The sequence below is a fragment of the Sus scrofa genome, chromosome 13 (assembly GCF_000003025.6).
Source record: "Sus scrofa isolate TJ Tabasco breed Duroc chromosome 13, Sscrofa11.1, whole genome shotgun sequence".
In the NCBI taxonomy this organism is placed as follows: domain Eukaryota; kingdom Metazoa; phylum Chordata; class Mammalia; order Artiodactyla; family Suidae; genus Sus; species Sus scrofa.
In genome coordinates, this window is record NC_010455.5 from 26,667,713 (window position 1) to 26,683,526 (window position 15,814).

Genomic DNA, 15,814 nt, shown 5'->3' on the forward strand with positions numbered 1-15,814 from the left:
GAGTGACCCAGCAGCAACATTAATACTTTCTCTTCCTAGGGCTTATCTACTGAAGCCATTGTTCTGTAGTTACTGTTCTATCTCAGGGGCTAGAGACCTAGCAATAGAGGCCTTTTAACCACTGAAAATCCTCTGGGAGAGCATTAGAGTGGTAATTTCACCCCTTTACTTGGTGACAGGGTTCCCTGAGTAGTGATATCTCCCTAAGGAGAAAAGTGCAAGGCCTTCTCATTTTCCAGCAACAAAGGAAGGAATTCCATAAACCAAGTTAGAAGCTGTGAGTTATTCTTTCTAAGCCAGTGTTATCCCAGAGTTGGAGCCTTGACTCTGCCCTGAGGGTCAGAGACCCCCTTTAATAGAAAACCTTACTTACTACCCTGAGGGTTTGCACCTCCCAACAATCCACTCCTGCTTCCCAGTCATCTTCAGACACCTGGGAGAGAGTCTGAAAGAAGAGCCTTCTGACATTTGCAGGTCCAAAGAGACTTTTGCTAAAGCTATCTAAATTTCTCTTCTCATCCAGACGATTTAATCAAACTTGGAGCACCTAAGCAGTAGTTTTTGTTTGTTTTACCCCTGCTTGTGTCTTTCACTGCGAGGGTTCCTTTCTTCCGGGAGGGGTGGAGATCAAGGGAGAATCAGGGAAAAGTAGGTTGGAGAAATCTGGCATCTGGCTTGTCACTCCCTTCCAGGAACCCTGGAGAGCCGAACTCCATTGCGCGCCAAGCTTCCAAGAGTGGGAGACGGGAGCCCTTGCTCCTCTTTGCCACCCTCCCAAACCCAACCTCTGGCCTGCGCTAAGCTCCCTGCGGGAGCCACCCGGCTGGTGACCATGCTGCGGAACCATCTAGTGTACGGTTAATGCCCGGCGTGTTCTGAATCCCTGACTTCATGTTTTAATACTTCCCACGACTTTTCACCTTTCCACGCTTTTCCTGAGGAGGCCGCCTGGCTAGGCAAATGCCTCCCGGTGACCTTTAAAGCCAGCGCTGCATTCAAATGCTGGGTTTTTCTCCTTTTGTTTAAATAGCAACAAAATCAACAAAATTCCTTCAAATTGGATTCCCAGAGAGAAGAAACTGTAGAGAGAGAGGAAAAAAAATATATATACGAATACATATTGAACACTTTCCCTATTCTTGCTTAAACTTGTGTCGGGAGATGGGGTGAGCCTTTAAAAGGGTACAATGCCCTCATCCCCGGGGCCCAGGACGCAGAGTCCTGTGAGGATGCGGTCCCTTCTCTCCGATTTCCCCCACTTTTCTGGGGGGAATTGTCCTTTGTCCCTACTGCTTACTCCTTCATCATCCTCTCTCCTGCTTCGGCGCTCGCCCCTTCCTACCGCCAGCCGCAGCGCAGACACTGGGGTCGAGAAGCTGCCAGGATGCCCTCCAGCACCACGCTCGCGGGAGCCCGCAGGTGCTCCCCGCCCCGCCCTCCCCGAGGCCCGGCCCCGGCGCACGCGTCATAGTGACGTATGTCTCGCGCAGGCGCATATCGGCCCTCAGCCCCACCCCCTCCCCGCGGCCCGCCGCCCGCTTGGTATTATGATTAGCGCTGGGTGCGGGGATTCGGCGGCCGGGAGGGAGTCTTTGGCGCCGCGGCCGCTGTGGACTGACGCCGCCTGCCAGCTGAGGTAGGAGCGAGCGCAGAGCTCGGTCAGGCGCCGCGGCCGTGGGCGGGGGTGGGGCCGGCCTCCGCCGCCTAGTCGCCTCGGCGGTTGCCGGGCTGGGCTCTCGGGCCGGGGCGCCCGCCGCAGGCGGAAAGTAAGTTGCGCGCTCCGCGCTCTCCGCGCCGGCCGCGTCTCGGGCCCGGACTGCGGCGGCCCAGACTCGGCGCGGCGGCGGCGGCGGCGGGGCCTGGCGCCTGGCGGCGGGCGGCGGCGGGGCCCGGACGGGAGCGGGCACTGCGGCGGCTGGCCGCGGGCGCACCGAGGCCCTGCCCTTGGGGCCGCAGCGGGATTGCGGCACCTCGGGAGGCGCCCGCATCCCCACGCCCCGCCCCGGAGCGGGCCGAGTGCGGCGTGTATTCTTCACCAAATGTGTTTTCCTTTCTCAAAAGATCTAGCAATCTGGCGCAGCAAGGGAATTCCTTGCTAAAACTGCAGCCGTACAATAGAATGGGGATATTGTTGTCTGTAGAGAAAGGGCATCGGGGTAAGGAAGGAGGAGCAGTGCCATTCCCAAGGGACAGCTAGAATTTTTCAGATTGGAAAACCTCCTTTCTTTTCCATAGTCATCGCCTGTTGATTTCTTTCTGGACCGTTTTGCAAAAGCCTTCCTGACTTTAACTTGGACTTGGGATCTAGGAAAGTGACAACCTTTTATCCTGGGCCGGGAGGGGTGGTCCTGGAGCTGTGCTGTTCCTAACAGTTGGATCAGATAAAATCCAGTCGCTTTATAGGGAGTTCGGTTCAAGTCCAGTATTGGAGAGGTGGGGTTTAGCAGTAGTCAACCGACAGACGTCTGAGAATATAGAATTTTTCAAACTGTCAAGTTACTTTTTCCTCCTTTCCATTTAATTGAGTACATTTTCACAGTCTTAGGAGCAGCTGGTAAAGCTGACTTAATGCGTTTCACGTTTTATGGTGAAAGGTGAAGCATGGTGAGCAGGTGATGAACTGCAAGTGTTTGGCAGCCTGTTTAATTTCCACCGGATTCCTATCAAGCATCAGCTGCTGCAGTTTAGGTTCCTTGTATGGGGTTGGGGAACTAGCCTCAAATCAGTCTAATTTATCGGGATCTGTCTCAGTGTACTTTAAAGCCTAGCGTTGTCAAGGTTTATGTAATCAATTTGTTAATTTATGATCTTGCTACATTGCTCTCCAGATTTATAAAATCATTCCCTTGAGGAAATCTGTCTTCAACGTCTGCTTAAATATTTCTGTTGGAATTGGATTCCTGAAGAGGAATGTACTGTACAAGTGGTGATTAAAGTGTTCTAATTAGACAAGTTTCTTTAAAAAAAAAAAATCATGTTGATTCTTCTGTTTGACTGTCTAATTGTTCCTCTTAGGAAAACAGACGACATTCCCATTTTACAGAACTAGAAATGAAAGAAATTAAATGACATTCCCAAGGTCACATATTGAAGCAGTGTAGTAATTGAAACTGCACTGTGCTAACTTTTCTTAATATTCCATCTTTAAGGCTTTCCAGACAGGGAACTTAGAGTGCTACCTTTCTATTTTTTAAATTTGCAAAATCGACTTTTATTGTTTTCTTTTGTGCAGAAAAGTTACTCTCACAGTATTAATTTTCTACTATTCTGAGTTTTTCTGTATTACTGCAGTAGGATCGATTTGTTTGAAACATACAAGAACCCAGATGTTATGTAATTTTTATTTTTCTAGAACATAAATAAAGATTGGGCCTTTATGGTTCAAATGTAATTTCAAAATCCTAAAATGAAGACTTTCAAATGTCCTTATTAAAATCAAAGGGCTTTCAGATATTTTTATTAGTCTCAAGAAATGCTTTTTGTCTAAACTTTCCTATAGGTGTTTCATACAGAAAGTGAAACTAAATTAAAAAAAAAGAAACCACCCTATTTTTTGAGATACTGAACAGCCATAGGTCTAAGTATTGATATAAACAAGGCTTGATTTCTTTCCTGAAGCAGCTTGTCCGAGCCTAAGAACCCATTATACTGCCCACGAAGAAAGGGTACAAGTATACTTTCCACATGGTCAGAATTACAGGATTTAAAAATGTAGATGAGGACCCCTAAAGACTTGATTTTACTGCATGTAAGCTGTTTGCTTAACAACCAAAAGTTAAGAGTTTTTAGCCAAGATGCTTTGATAAGAAAACTGTTACTCAGAATATAGGTACTTCCCAGTGTGCATGTATGTGCAGGTACAGTCTTAGAGCAATTTAGGTGGAAAAGCTGAGTGGTTTGTGGCAGTTTTGAAGGTAAACCTAACCTCTGATCTTTTATTCATGGAGCCTTTGGCTATTCTGGGGGCCCCGGGTTGGAGGGTAGCAATAGAAAAGTGAATAAAAACTAGTTCCTCCCTTTATGCTATTGTAAATTTTATTTACACTGAGGTAAACAATGACAGGATCAAGTGCTGTGGTGAGGCATTGGCAAAACTCCTGGGCAAGGAATGATCTGACTTGGGACTGCTTCATCTAGGAGGTGGTGGTGAACCCGTCTTGAAGGACAGGTAGAGGGCCCAGGCAGAGAAGAGGGGAAAGGGCTCCAAGGGTTGAGGGAGACAAGGTCAGGTGGTGGAAGAAGAGCTTAGATCCAAGTGGGTAAAAGGGGGTTGAGGAAGTAGAGACAGTGTAGCTATTTTTGTTTTTGTGTTTGTTTTTTTAAGAATCTGGAAAGGAAGGGGGAGGAGTGGGGCAGTAGCTCTGGGGATGGAAGGGGACATATTTGGTATTCTTTTTTAGTTTGGGAGCAGCTAGTGCAAAAACCTCTTGAACCTAGGGGCTCAGGAGTGAACACTGGAAATGTGTTGTCTGTTCTGGATGATCTGGAGCTGCATTATTCATGCTGTGGATCATTTCCTCATCTTGTTTTTCTGTATATCTGCTTTGGGTTGAAGCCTTACGTCCCATGGGAGAGCCTTTGCTGCTGGTGGTAGGGGAGGAACCTGACTAAAGAGGATTCTTGCTTTGCATTCCCTGAACATTTATTTCTCTCCTGTCACTTGCAGAGCCTCCTGAGATTCTGCTTTGGCACCTCCAGAGTTTGGCCTCTGCTCAGGTAGGCTCTTTCATGACAAAGCAGGCCTCTCTTCCCTCTCCTTACTTGTTATGTTGTATTCCCCAGACTGCTTCATGCGACTACTCAGCAGTTCCTTCAGAGTCGGAAGGCCTTGTCTGCACCATGATGTGTCTCAAAGCAAGATTGGGGAGAGGGGTGTCTGTCTTTCTGTCTCTTTAAACACAGACCCCACCTCAGTTATATGTTGGCCTCAAATGTAATGTGGGTTATGAAATCAGTGCTCCAGGACTTGTAACTGGTCACATCAAAGCCTCACTGGGCCTCAGTTTCTCAGTTGTTTACATGCAGTTATCTTTCTCAAACCCCAAAGACCGTCAGCTCCTCGAAGGCAGAAACCTCTTCTTTGATTTCTGTATCTCCAGGCTAGTGTAATACCTCATGCATAGTCAGTGTACCCAAGAAATGTCATGATGAAGAAACTTAAAAAATCTAAACTTTAATTTGTTGCCCATTAATGGAAACCATAACCCATTTTAATCTGTTTTAATTCAGATGGGTTGGATTGAAATTGTTTTTCAATTAGAATTCCAGAGCTAGCAGCGAATCTTCCACTCTGTACTAACATGCAGTAGATGCCCAGGAAATGTTTGCTCCTGTCCTGTATTCCTGGTCTGAGTGAATGGTCCCAACTGCTGCCACTCTCTACTGGAGTCATTATAGATTTCCCTCTTTGCTCTTTGCTTTGTGACACCCCCACCCCCTCCGCTGCCCTGCCCTGCATTTTGAGTTCCTGGATTCTGCTTCCTAGACCTGTCTCTTCCGTTACATCCTCATCATCACCTCCCAGATACAGGCTGCCCTCATTTTTAAGTCTTTCATCATTTGTCTGGAGACATTTTCAGTAGTCTCCTTACCTGTGTCCAAGCTCTAGTCTTACCCTTCCAATCTGATCTTCCCTTTGCTGCCAGAGTGGTTTAACTGTCATCTCTGATTGCTGTTTCCCTGCTCAGGATTCTTCCTTGGCTACTTAATGCCAGCTTTCATTTGTTCATGTAATACAGTGTATGTATATATTTTGGGCAGATGCTATATTCGGTGGGTCCTGGGATGCAGAGCTGAATAAAATGACATGGGCATTATGTCGGCTGAATTTTTCATGTAGTCTAGTCAGGGACACATTATTAATCACGTAATCACACAAATAATTACATAACCACAGTTGTGATAAGGGCCGTAATGGAAAAGGACATGATGCTGTGAGAGGACACAGGGAGCTGGTGTGCAGGGGTGTGGGAGGGGAAGGCAAGGTGATAGTCAGGAAGGTGACCTAAGCTGGGCCCTAAAACATGGTAAGGGCGAGCCGTATGTGAGGAATATCCAGCTGATGTGCATGGGATACAAGGACGTTTGGCTATCTGGCCCTTACCTACCTCTCTGACCTTGTCTCCTATGCTCCACATGTTTGCTGTCCCAGTCACACTAAGGCTTCTTGCCCACCACTGCCAGCTTCTTCCCAAGGCAGATTTAGGGGAAAGAACACCTCTTGTGGCATCCTTGTTCCAGTCAGAGATGTAAACAGTGTAGGGCAGCGGCCTTCCTGTTATATCCGGTACAGGCATTTAGGGGCAGTTTCATGGGCTAGTTAGAGGTGAGGGGATAGATGATACCAAAATGAGATGGGGAACTTAAATATACAGCCCCTCTCAAATATCAGACTCTCCTGGGAGGAAGCCAGTTGTGAAAAGCTGAGGAAAAGACTCCTTGGGTGATTTTGATTCTACTCACACCTTGCTAATGTGTACCATCCCATTTAGCTTTCATAATAACTGTCCAAGGTGGTGATTATCTTTGTTTTATAGATAAAGACATGCCTGTTGGCAGAAGTTGAGTAACTCCTCGGGCTCCAGATTCTGTGGTACTCTGTAGTGCTATGATGCTGCTCCTCATATTTGCTGAATAAATTTGATCATTTTAAAATCATTTTTAATGAATTTTGGTCATTTTTGTCTTTTATTTATTTATTTTTAGGGCCACACCCACAGCATGTGGAGGTTCCCAGGCTAGGGGTTGAATCGGAGCTGCAGCTGCTAGCCTACACCACAGCCAGAGCAATGCCAAGTCTGAGCCCTGTCTGGGACCTACATACCACAGCTCAAGGCAATGCTGGATCCTTAACCCGCTGAGTGAGACCAGGGAACGAACCTGTGTCCTCATAGATGCTAGTCAGATTCGTTTCCACTGAGCCATGACGGGAACTCTCTAATTTTGGTCATTTTTAAAGTGCGTCTCAGAAATTCCCATGTGGCGCAGTGGGTTAAGGATCCCATTTAGCAGCTGTGGCACAGGTCCCAACTGTAGTGCCAGTTCCAGGGAACTGCCACATGCCTCGGGTGTGGCAGACAAACAAACAAACAAACCATAAAGTGCATCTCTATGGTGAAGATAATAAGAAAAGTTGACTCTCTGGTACTTTGAAATGTGACTCTTAGCTGCTGTCCCAGCTTTTCTCTGATGGTCCCTCCCCTTCTATATACATCTTAGGTCATTATATTGTCTTCACATTGAGTAGCTAGGGAAAAACGAATAATGTATCTAACTAGGTTTAATATTCAGCCACATTGGTTCTTCTGTATTAAAGAAATTATATTTTAGGTAATGTAAGATTCACTATTACAGTATAACTTATCTAGGTACAGTTCATTTTAGATTTGGGACACTATACTAACGAATACTTGTTGGGCAGATTATGGAGCTAAAGTGTCCTGTATTCATGGATCTCTTTAAAGTAGCCCAAATATTATTGAAAAGTCGACTATAATTTTGTTATAAGACTCATTTCTGTATAAACCTATTTAGATTTGTAGGAAAGTAGTATGGGTAATAATGAGAAAGATATAAATCAAAACAAAAATTGATGTTTTATGGGACTTTGAACAGTGAACTGTGTAAATTGGTTTACATTTTCTGAGGACCTTTTTTTTTTCCCCAGCATTGGACGAAAGTAGAGCGATTGAACTTTAAAGTTTAGTTTTCTGTTTTACCTCATTTTCTACAGGTTAAACAGTTCTTTTTTTGGCATAAAGCATCATGAGTACTAGAGAAGAAATTTGGGATGAGAATATTCAATGTATAGTTTCAAGGCTTGATTTTTATCTTTTGTTCTTCTATTTTATGAGTATTTGCTGATCCTTTTGTGAAGGGAAATGCTTTTTCAGAAACAAATGAAGAGAATGTAATTTGCAGAGTATATTAAAATTGCAGGTAGGGTAAGGATAAATTTTTTAGAGCAGAAAATAGAACCTTCCTAAATTGTACTGAAATTACTTGCTTGGCGTTGGCTCTTCTGTGCCACTGGGGAAGAATCTTGCCATCACAAAATTGTATGCAAACTCTTAAAGGTGAAGTTATATTCAAGGTGCTATTCAATTTTAGATGACCAGTACTTATTTCACTGTTTTTTGAATGGTTATTTGTCTGTAATTTCCTTTCTCAACTTAAAAAGCAGTTTCTGAGCATTTCAGAAAGTTTTTGCTGGAATTATTTGTTCATAATATTTATTAGGTGGATCTTTGATGGCACTAGGGAAGTTCCTCTGTTTTAAATCTTTTTTTTTTTTTTTTTTTGCTTTTTAGGGCCACACCCGAGGCATATGGAAGTTCCCAGACTAGGGGTCGAATCAGAACTATAGCTGCTGGCCTATGCCACAGCAACTGGAAGTTCCTCTTTTGAATTGATTGCTGGGTCAGGTAACTTGCGTGGCATGTTAGAATTGGCAGAACAACAGAAATGTCAAATTGGATTCATTTTAGTGCTGTTGTTTCCATGGGAATTAGAAAGGCTTAGGTCAAAGGGAGGCATTGCATTATTGCAGGAAAAAATGCAGGCCCCAGGAGTCAACTTAAGCATCTCTTACCTGGGCGTAGAACTGGTGCATAGAAACTCCTTAGCCTGTTTGACCCTGCTTTCTTATCTGTAAAACGTAATACTTCCATTATATTCCTGGTTGTGAGGATAACTTATATTACACATGCAAAGAGTCCAGTGCATACATAGATTCACAGTAGTTGAATTGCTTACTTTTTTTGAAACCTGAATTAAAACTAGAATTCTAAAATGGTCATTTGTGGCAGTAAAAGACATTTTTAAAATTTGAAATGAGACAATGAAAGAAAAGTTGACTGTAGTTTTATTATAAGACTCATTTCTATAGAAACCTATTTAGTAGATTTGTAGGAAAGTGGTATGGGTAATAATGAGAAAGATATAATAAGTCAAAACAAAAATTGATGTTTTATGGGACTTTAAAGTGAACAGTGAACTTTGTAAATTGGTTTACATTTTCTAAGGACCTTATTCTTAGGTTGCTTTCATGTTAATACCTAGAGTTTTCTTCCTCTGTTGAGGCCTCATATCAGCTCTGATGTGAAGCTGCTTCTGTGCATTTTAAACTCTTTAATGACACTTTAATTAACCTTAAGTATAAGTCAGAAATATGTGGTGAGAAGTTCCTGTTGTGGCTCAGCAGAAACGAACCCAACTAGTATGTATGAGGATGCAGGTTCGATCCCTGGCCTCACTCAGTGGGTTAAGGATCTGGTGTTGCTGGTGAGCTGTGGTGTAGGTCGCAGATGCGGCTCGCATCTTGCATTGCTGTGGCCATGGACAGCTGTAGCTCCGATTCGACTCCTGTAGCTAGCAACTTCCACATGCCACAGGTGGGGCCCTAAAGAGAAAAAAACAGAGGTATGTAGTGCATTATTTAATCTGGCAAGTTTTCCATTGGTTTTGAGAAGGTAAGAGTTCCTCACAGTGCCCTAAAAAGGGAGCCACTAGGTAGTTTTCAGGATCATCACTCTTAACCCCTTTAAACTTATCTTGCTTCTACCCCACATCCTCTCTTCACCCATGCTGGCGTTCTCCTTTCTGAAGCCACCCAGCTGTATGCACTCACTCTCTGCTGCCTGTTGCCCTGCTTTCAGGAATGATGCGGGCTGCCCTGTCCTTTGGGATCCTGCCTTTAGTATCCTCTGCTCTTGCTTGACACAACTTGCCTAAGTTAACCTGTGTAATTATATGTAGATAACTTATTTATAAGATTCTAAAGGGACAACGACTCTGTTATGTTCTACACAATTAGGGCTCAAATATTTGCTAATAAAAACAGACTCTGTTCCTGTTCCTTCCTCAGCCTGAAGGAATTGCCTACCTTGTTCCACAGGGGGGGTATAATATTTCATTCAGTATGTTTTATTTATTCAGATTACATAAATAGGCTTTAAACACTACATTTTCAGGAAAATTGATTTATACATCTCCATGGAAAAATAAATTGGATGAATAATTATGTATAGAAATTCAAAATTTTGTTAACCTCTGCCTTTCCTAGATTATGAAGGCACATTTACTGCTTAAGATTTGAAAATAACAGGAAAGCGTAAAGAGAAAAAAATTTATAATCTTACCAATTTAACATTTGGTATTGTATATATGCAGACAAATTATATACTTTAAAAAATTGGGGTCACATGCAATGAAATTTGGTATGTGAATTTATTAACATTTTATTGTGACAATCTCCCATGAGATTAAATAGCTTCAAAATAATAGCTGTGTAGTGTTAATGTTAGGTATACCATTTCCTTATTGTAGACCTTTTGGTTGTTTCTCATTTTTTTTTAATATATAAATATCACTGAACATTGTTAAATATAAATGTTTGTCCTTGTCTTTATTTAAGACTTAAATAAATCTAGTAATAGGAATATTAAATCAAGGATATTAATTATTTTAAGGGTCTTGATACAGGTATTGCCAAATTGCTTTTCAGAAAGATAATTTGCAGTCCAAACAGTGTGAGAGACTCCCCAAGTGATTCTGCCTTTTAAGTCAAAGTCAATGAAATGTTAGCTGCCAGTATTTTTGTCCATGGATTAGTTCCCCCCCCCCCCCAGCATTCTTTTTTTCGACTGCTATTTCATGACCATCCTCGTCATAATATCATCAGGGGGTTAAAAAGATGATAGGGAGTTAAAATGAATTTTGACAGTGTTAATAAAAGCTTTGGAAGAGAGATTTAGATATGTTTTAAAATTCTCCATAATTCCAACTTGTGTTGCATTTTCCTGGCAAAGGAGTAATTGTGGGTTGGCTTTATTTATTTTGGAGTAATTTCTACACACCAGCTTGTGCTTAAGTCATTTATTATGTGGGCAGTTTACGCCAGGGCTGTCACTGTACTAATTTTTTAAGTCAGAGTTATCCTCAGGTAGAAATGGTGACATGCTTAGCATTTTTCATCACTTGATAATAAGAGACAATTCTCTTTAGAAATTTGAACGTAACTGTCTGTGCTGCTAGTCCAGGTTTTGTGGCTTGGATGCTAACCCCTTTTGCTCTTTAAATGCTAAGTACTACCCTCCATTAGTTAATAGATTGCCTGACTCCTGAATACATTCAAATTCCTTGCTATGTCCTGGAATGTAGCTTATTTTACTTAGAAGAAATAAAGGTTACTTAAACCAGCACTTTAGGGATTGATCTGCACTGATTGGCAACCCAGTCACTGCCTGGAGAGACTGGAGTTGGCTTTTCAGCCTAACATTCCTGGTCACCTCAATGGCCCCAAGTCCATAAAATTGACTGCCTGGAAGAAATTTTACAGAACACGCTTTAGTAGGTAGTTACCTCCCCTTGGAAAACACTTTATTAGACATTTGGAGGTACAGTTTTGCCTGTTATGACATTTCTTATAATAAGCGATTGGCTGCAGTCTTCTAATTTGTGGTTTCCATCTTGATTCCGTCCAGTGGCTACAATCTGATACCACCTGATAGCTAACGTGGTAATGTTCAACCCATCAGCACAGAATTCTGGATTCTTCCATAGTGGGGGATCTGTTGACTGGTTTGCGGTTTTTTCATCTTAGATTTATAGCTTATACTGATAACACCCAGGAGGAGTAGAATATTGTTTACTTTAGATGAAAAGAACAGCAGTGGCAACTGCCTGGCAGGGTTGTGTTTATTTTGCTTGCCCTGGAGGTTATTGATATTTCTGGAGGATTGAGTCTCCTGTCTCCTTGTCAACCTGTACATTTTTGTGATAGGTATTTTTGAAGTTTTAGCAGCAAGATCAGTATGGTAGTTTTCATGGAGAGAGTGTTAAGTTCCTCCACTTATAAGTTGGCTTTGCTCTAAACATGTAGTTGAGTCTGATATTTCACATGAGTAAGAGTTACGGTTTTCTTTCTTTCTTTTTTTTTTTTTTTTGGTGTTTGTAAAAGATACCAGGTGATTTCCATGTGTAACAAGCTTAAATACAGTTTTATTGTGGCTTTACCAATACTCATCTTTTAGCTGTCTGTATTGGAGGGAGGATTTTGGAACAGATTTTTTTTTTAAGCATGTGACTTGTTTGGGAGGGTTTTGTGTGTTTGAATATTGGTCATCTGGTTTAGGAGGGAAATTTAAAATATCCCAAGCAGAGTGTAGGGATGCTATAGAAGTAGCCGAATTTTTGTACATGGCCCTTTCTGTGTGATCTGCTTTCTCATTCCTTGGATTGGTTCATAATGATTACCCATGCGGAGCCACCTTTGTTCAGTGTGCTCTTCCCCACCTCTCCTGGGGAGAGGTGTGAGTAGGACACCTTTGTTTGAAACACAACCACACTGCAGAGGTGATGATGTCAGTGAAAAGCTATAAGTGAATTTTGACAAGAATAACAGGGTGAATTCCAAATTAACAGTAGGTTTAACAGAGGCTGGTTCTACAACTGTTTTCAGCAGCTTACAAAATGTGTGTAGGGCCACCCACACTTCCTTCCTCTTCTCCAGCCACACCCGCACACTTCGGTTGCTTCTCTCTTTAGTAAACGGGGAGACTATCAGTGTATTCTTGCAACACGTGCTAGTACTTGTTTCTCAAACGTGAATTTTTTGACTGGGTGGCCTATTTCATTTAGGTCCAGCCTAGTTATAAGCATGTGTGAGCACATGCGAAATGAGAAGACCACTTTAGAATGGCCTAACTTGCTTTGCACTTTTAAAAGATGCCATTTTAGCTATGTTGTTGCTTAAAGTAGTGATTTAGAAGAGTTTAGTGCTTAGAAAAATGTTCTTCAGGTAACAGAGGAAAAAGTAGTCATAAGACTTCATGTGCAATATCTTAGCTTTGTAAAGAAGCTAGATGTGTAGAATATATACTCAAACTTTAAGAGAGGTCATCCTAGATGAGATTATAGGTGTTTTTTGTTTTGTCTTTAATCTATGGTGCTTTTCTGCAATTTCCAAATTTTCTAAGGTAAACTTTGTATTGTTTTGTGAGAGAAATACTTAGAAAATTGTTATAGCCCTCCCCCCATGTGTATGTGTGTGTGTTATTTTCTAAAAATAATTGTGTCCAACATAAATTATACATAGAAAAGAATTTGGAGGGCTGTGTAACAAAATGTTAACAGCATTAACACGTTATCACAGGGTAGAATAATGGATGATTTTTTAAAAACTTCCCTCTTTTCCATTGTCCATTTTTCCTATACTGCACAGATATTTCTTTCATAATTGAAACAAAAACACTAAAAGGAAAGTAATAGGTCTGCTTTTGGGTCTCTGCCTTTGCCTTTAAGTCCAGATGTGACTTTTTTGCCCTCAAGGTTGCTAATTAAATAATACAATTGAAAAGAAAAAAAAAAAAAAGGAAGTTCCTTGTGGTGCAGTGGGTTAAGGATTTGGCATTGCTACAGCTGTGGCTTGGGTTTGATCTCTGGCCTGGGAACTTACCCATGCTGCGGGCTTGGCCAAAAGAAAAAGTTGCTTTGTTAGGAAAGCTATAAAGGATTATTTAGTCCTTTTTTGCAAGGATAGATTTGATAGAATGTCATCTTAGTATCATTTTAAAAGCAAATACTTAGCTTTTGTGGGATACTTTAGAGAAAAATCATCAGACTTTGATACCCAACTAGAGATTAATTTCTGTATCAATCTTTATCACCCATTTCCAGTTAGGTACATTTAAGGAAACTAAGCAGTAGAATTTTTCTGAAAACAGAAGCAGGATGATAGGTCAGTAAATTCAGTCTTTTGAAGTAGAAGACTAAAAGAATTTCTGCTTGGGTGGGGAGGTCACCATCAGTGTAACAATGAGATGGTGGTGGTAGGTAGTATTTATTGAATGTTTTCTCTTGCTAGGCTTTATTTTAAACAGTGCCTTTATGAATTTATTTAATCCTCACCACAATCTGTGAGGTGCTTTTACTACTAACATTTTCTAATATGGAAATGGATCATAGAGAGAGATGAGGTTTTGCTCAGGTTCAGTGGATAGTGAGCTGAGATTCAGAGCCAGTCGTCAGCCACACTGGATTACTGCACTGCCTTGCCAGAAACTATGGATAAAACAGGCTGTTGGAGAGGGAGAAGCAGGCACGGGTAATGGGAAGAGCTACTATATTTCACTTGGAGCTGAAGGAACGGGTAGGCCTTCCAGGGTTTACCTGTTGCTGGACGTGGGCCTGTGCCCATGACTTTGCTGGCTGTATCTGTGTTGTAGCTCTCTTTCATCTCTTCATCCCCTCATTCCTCGAAATAAACTTATTTTCACATCCACGTTTCCTTCTCTCTTCTTTCACGTTTCCTGCTTCTCCCAAGTTTCCCTGGGTGAACTCACTTGTAGTATTGTGTAAGTGCCTTGGCCTAGTTTGAATGTTTAGGACTTTTAGTTATTTGTGTGGTATTTTAGTGTTATGCAAAGGCCTGCAAGGCCATGTCAGTCATTTTTCCCTCACTGTGCCACAAATTGAGATATCAGTGATCCTCTTACATTCTCTCTGTTCATAGTTTCATTTTTACTGTCAGATGGAAAATCTCTAATGCAAAGGTGTTTTGTGTTCCCTGATGCTGGCATTGATTTCTGCTGGCCTGCTTGAGGCCATTGTGTTGCAAAGGTTGTCCTCCTTGGCTATTGGACTGAGTGTTTCATGAGCCCAGAGGGGACTTCTGCAGGCAGTTGGGCTTTGAAGCCAGGCTGAGCAGGATTGGAACTGCAGACTGCTACTTATTGGGCAGATTGAACCTCCTTGTACTTATCACGCAGGCTCCTAGTGAGAGTTCAGTGCAATGTGAATTTGTGCTTGTTACCCAGGAGGCATTTGGAAAATGGTGACTTTATTGTTGCTTATTGTTATTCTTTCCTCCTCCTTCCAGTGGAATAATTTTTTTATTTGTCTACCTTGACCACGTCTATGTATCTGTTCACTGTGAAATATCTGTTGACTTAAGAATCCATGAATGGGTTGTAATTCATAGAGAGGAGAAAGATAATGGGAGGGTCACTGAAGACACATTTTCCATTTTTACATGTTTGGATCCAGCTTAGAGTTTATATTTTAACTTTAAACACAATTAAAATAAACTTTTAAACTAAAAAAATTTTTTTGTATTTTCTTTTAGGGGAAAGAAGCAACCAACAAAATACAGTAATAACAAGGATTATTCACGGTGGCATTTGGAGGGTATGTCTTGGAGCTGGAAGAATCACCTTTATATAAGCCACATCTGAACAATTGGCATTGGTGTTCAGAATGATTTTCAGGCATTGCAATATCCTGAAAGATCAAAAATGATTTCATTATTTCCTATGCTACTTGAAATACACTTCATAGTGGATTAAACAGTACTTAAAAAGATGTTCAATAACAAGGATCTTTTTCCTACAACTTTGAGTTACTCGTAACTTCCTGTTTTTAGATATACAGTTGGAGTTTCATAGGCAGTGAAAAAGGGTATGTATACCCAAAAAAGTACCAGAAAATTAATTCTTCCATATGTTGTGGGTGAGGCCTGAAAAAGAAAAAGGAAAAGAAATGTGATTTTGTTTCTGAAGTTAATTTGCAGAAACAGTGTAGCATAGTGGTTAAAGCACCGATTTTGATGTCAGGGTAGCCCTGAGTTCAAATCCCAGCTCTTTTACACACTGGCCTGTAGCCTAGGCCAGTTACTAGGCTTCAAAATGATACTAATAATTCCTATCTCCGAGGGCAGTTGTAAGCTTTAAATGGGGTAATATAAAGCATTTGGTAGGTGACTAGCATATTGTACTCATTCAGTGAATGCTAGTTGATATTTGTCATTAATTACTGA

The 15,814-nt window shown here is 41.7% G+C and overlaps 1 protein-coding gene and 1 long non-coding RNA gene across 8 annotated transcripts in view; one reads left to right on the forward strand and one right to left on the reverse strand.

Moving 5' to 3' along the window:
* On the reverse strand, nt 863–1,414 carry LOC102166555. The gene is made up of 2 exons (XR_306751.3): nt 1,298–1,414; nt 863–1,079 (listed from the first exon to the last, which is right to left on the reverse strand). It is a non-coding gene; the product is annotated as an uncharacterized LOC102166555 (long non-coding RNA).
* Nucleotides 1,496–15,814, forward strand: part of SNRK (SNF related kinase) — a 55,259-nt gene continuing 40,940 nt past the window's right edge. For 2 of the 7 annotated variants that reach the window (XR_002338251.1, XM_013981529.2), the window contains exons 1-3: nt 1,504–1,636; nt 4,667–4,716; nt 15,125–15,186. Coding sequence is in view for 1 of the 7 variants with exons in the window: in XM_021071714.1 (XP_020927373.1) it covers nt 1,548–1,636; nt 15,125–15,186 (151 nt within the window). In the remaining 6 variants the exon portion in view is untranslated. Of the gene's footprint in view, nt 1,637–1,696; nt 1,767–4,666; nt 4,717–15,124; nt 15,187–15,814 lie in introns of those variants that run through there. The other 5 variants (XM_003132143.4, XM_021071716.1, XM_021071715.1 and 2 more) reach the window with 5 other exon arrangements.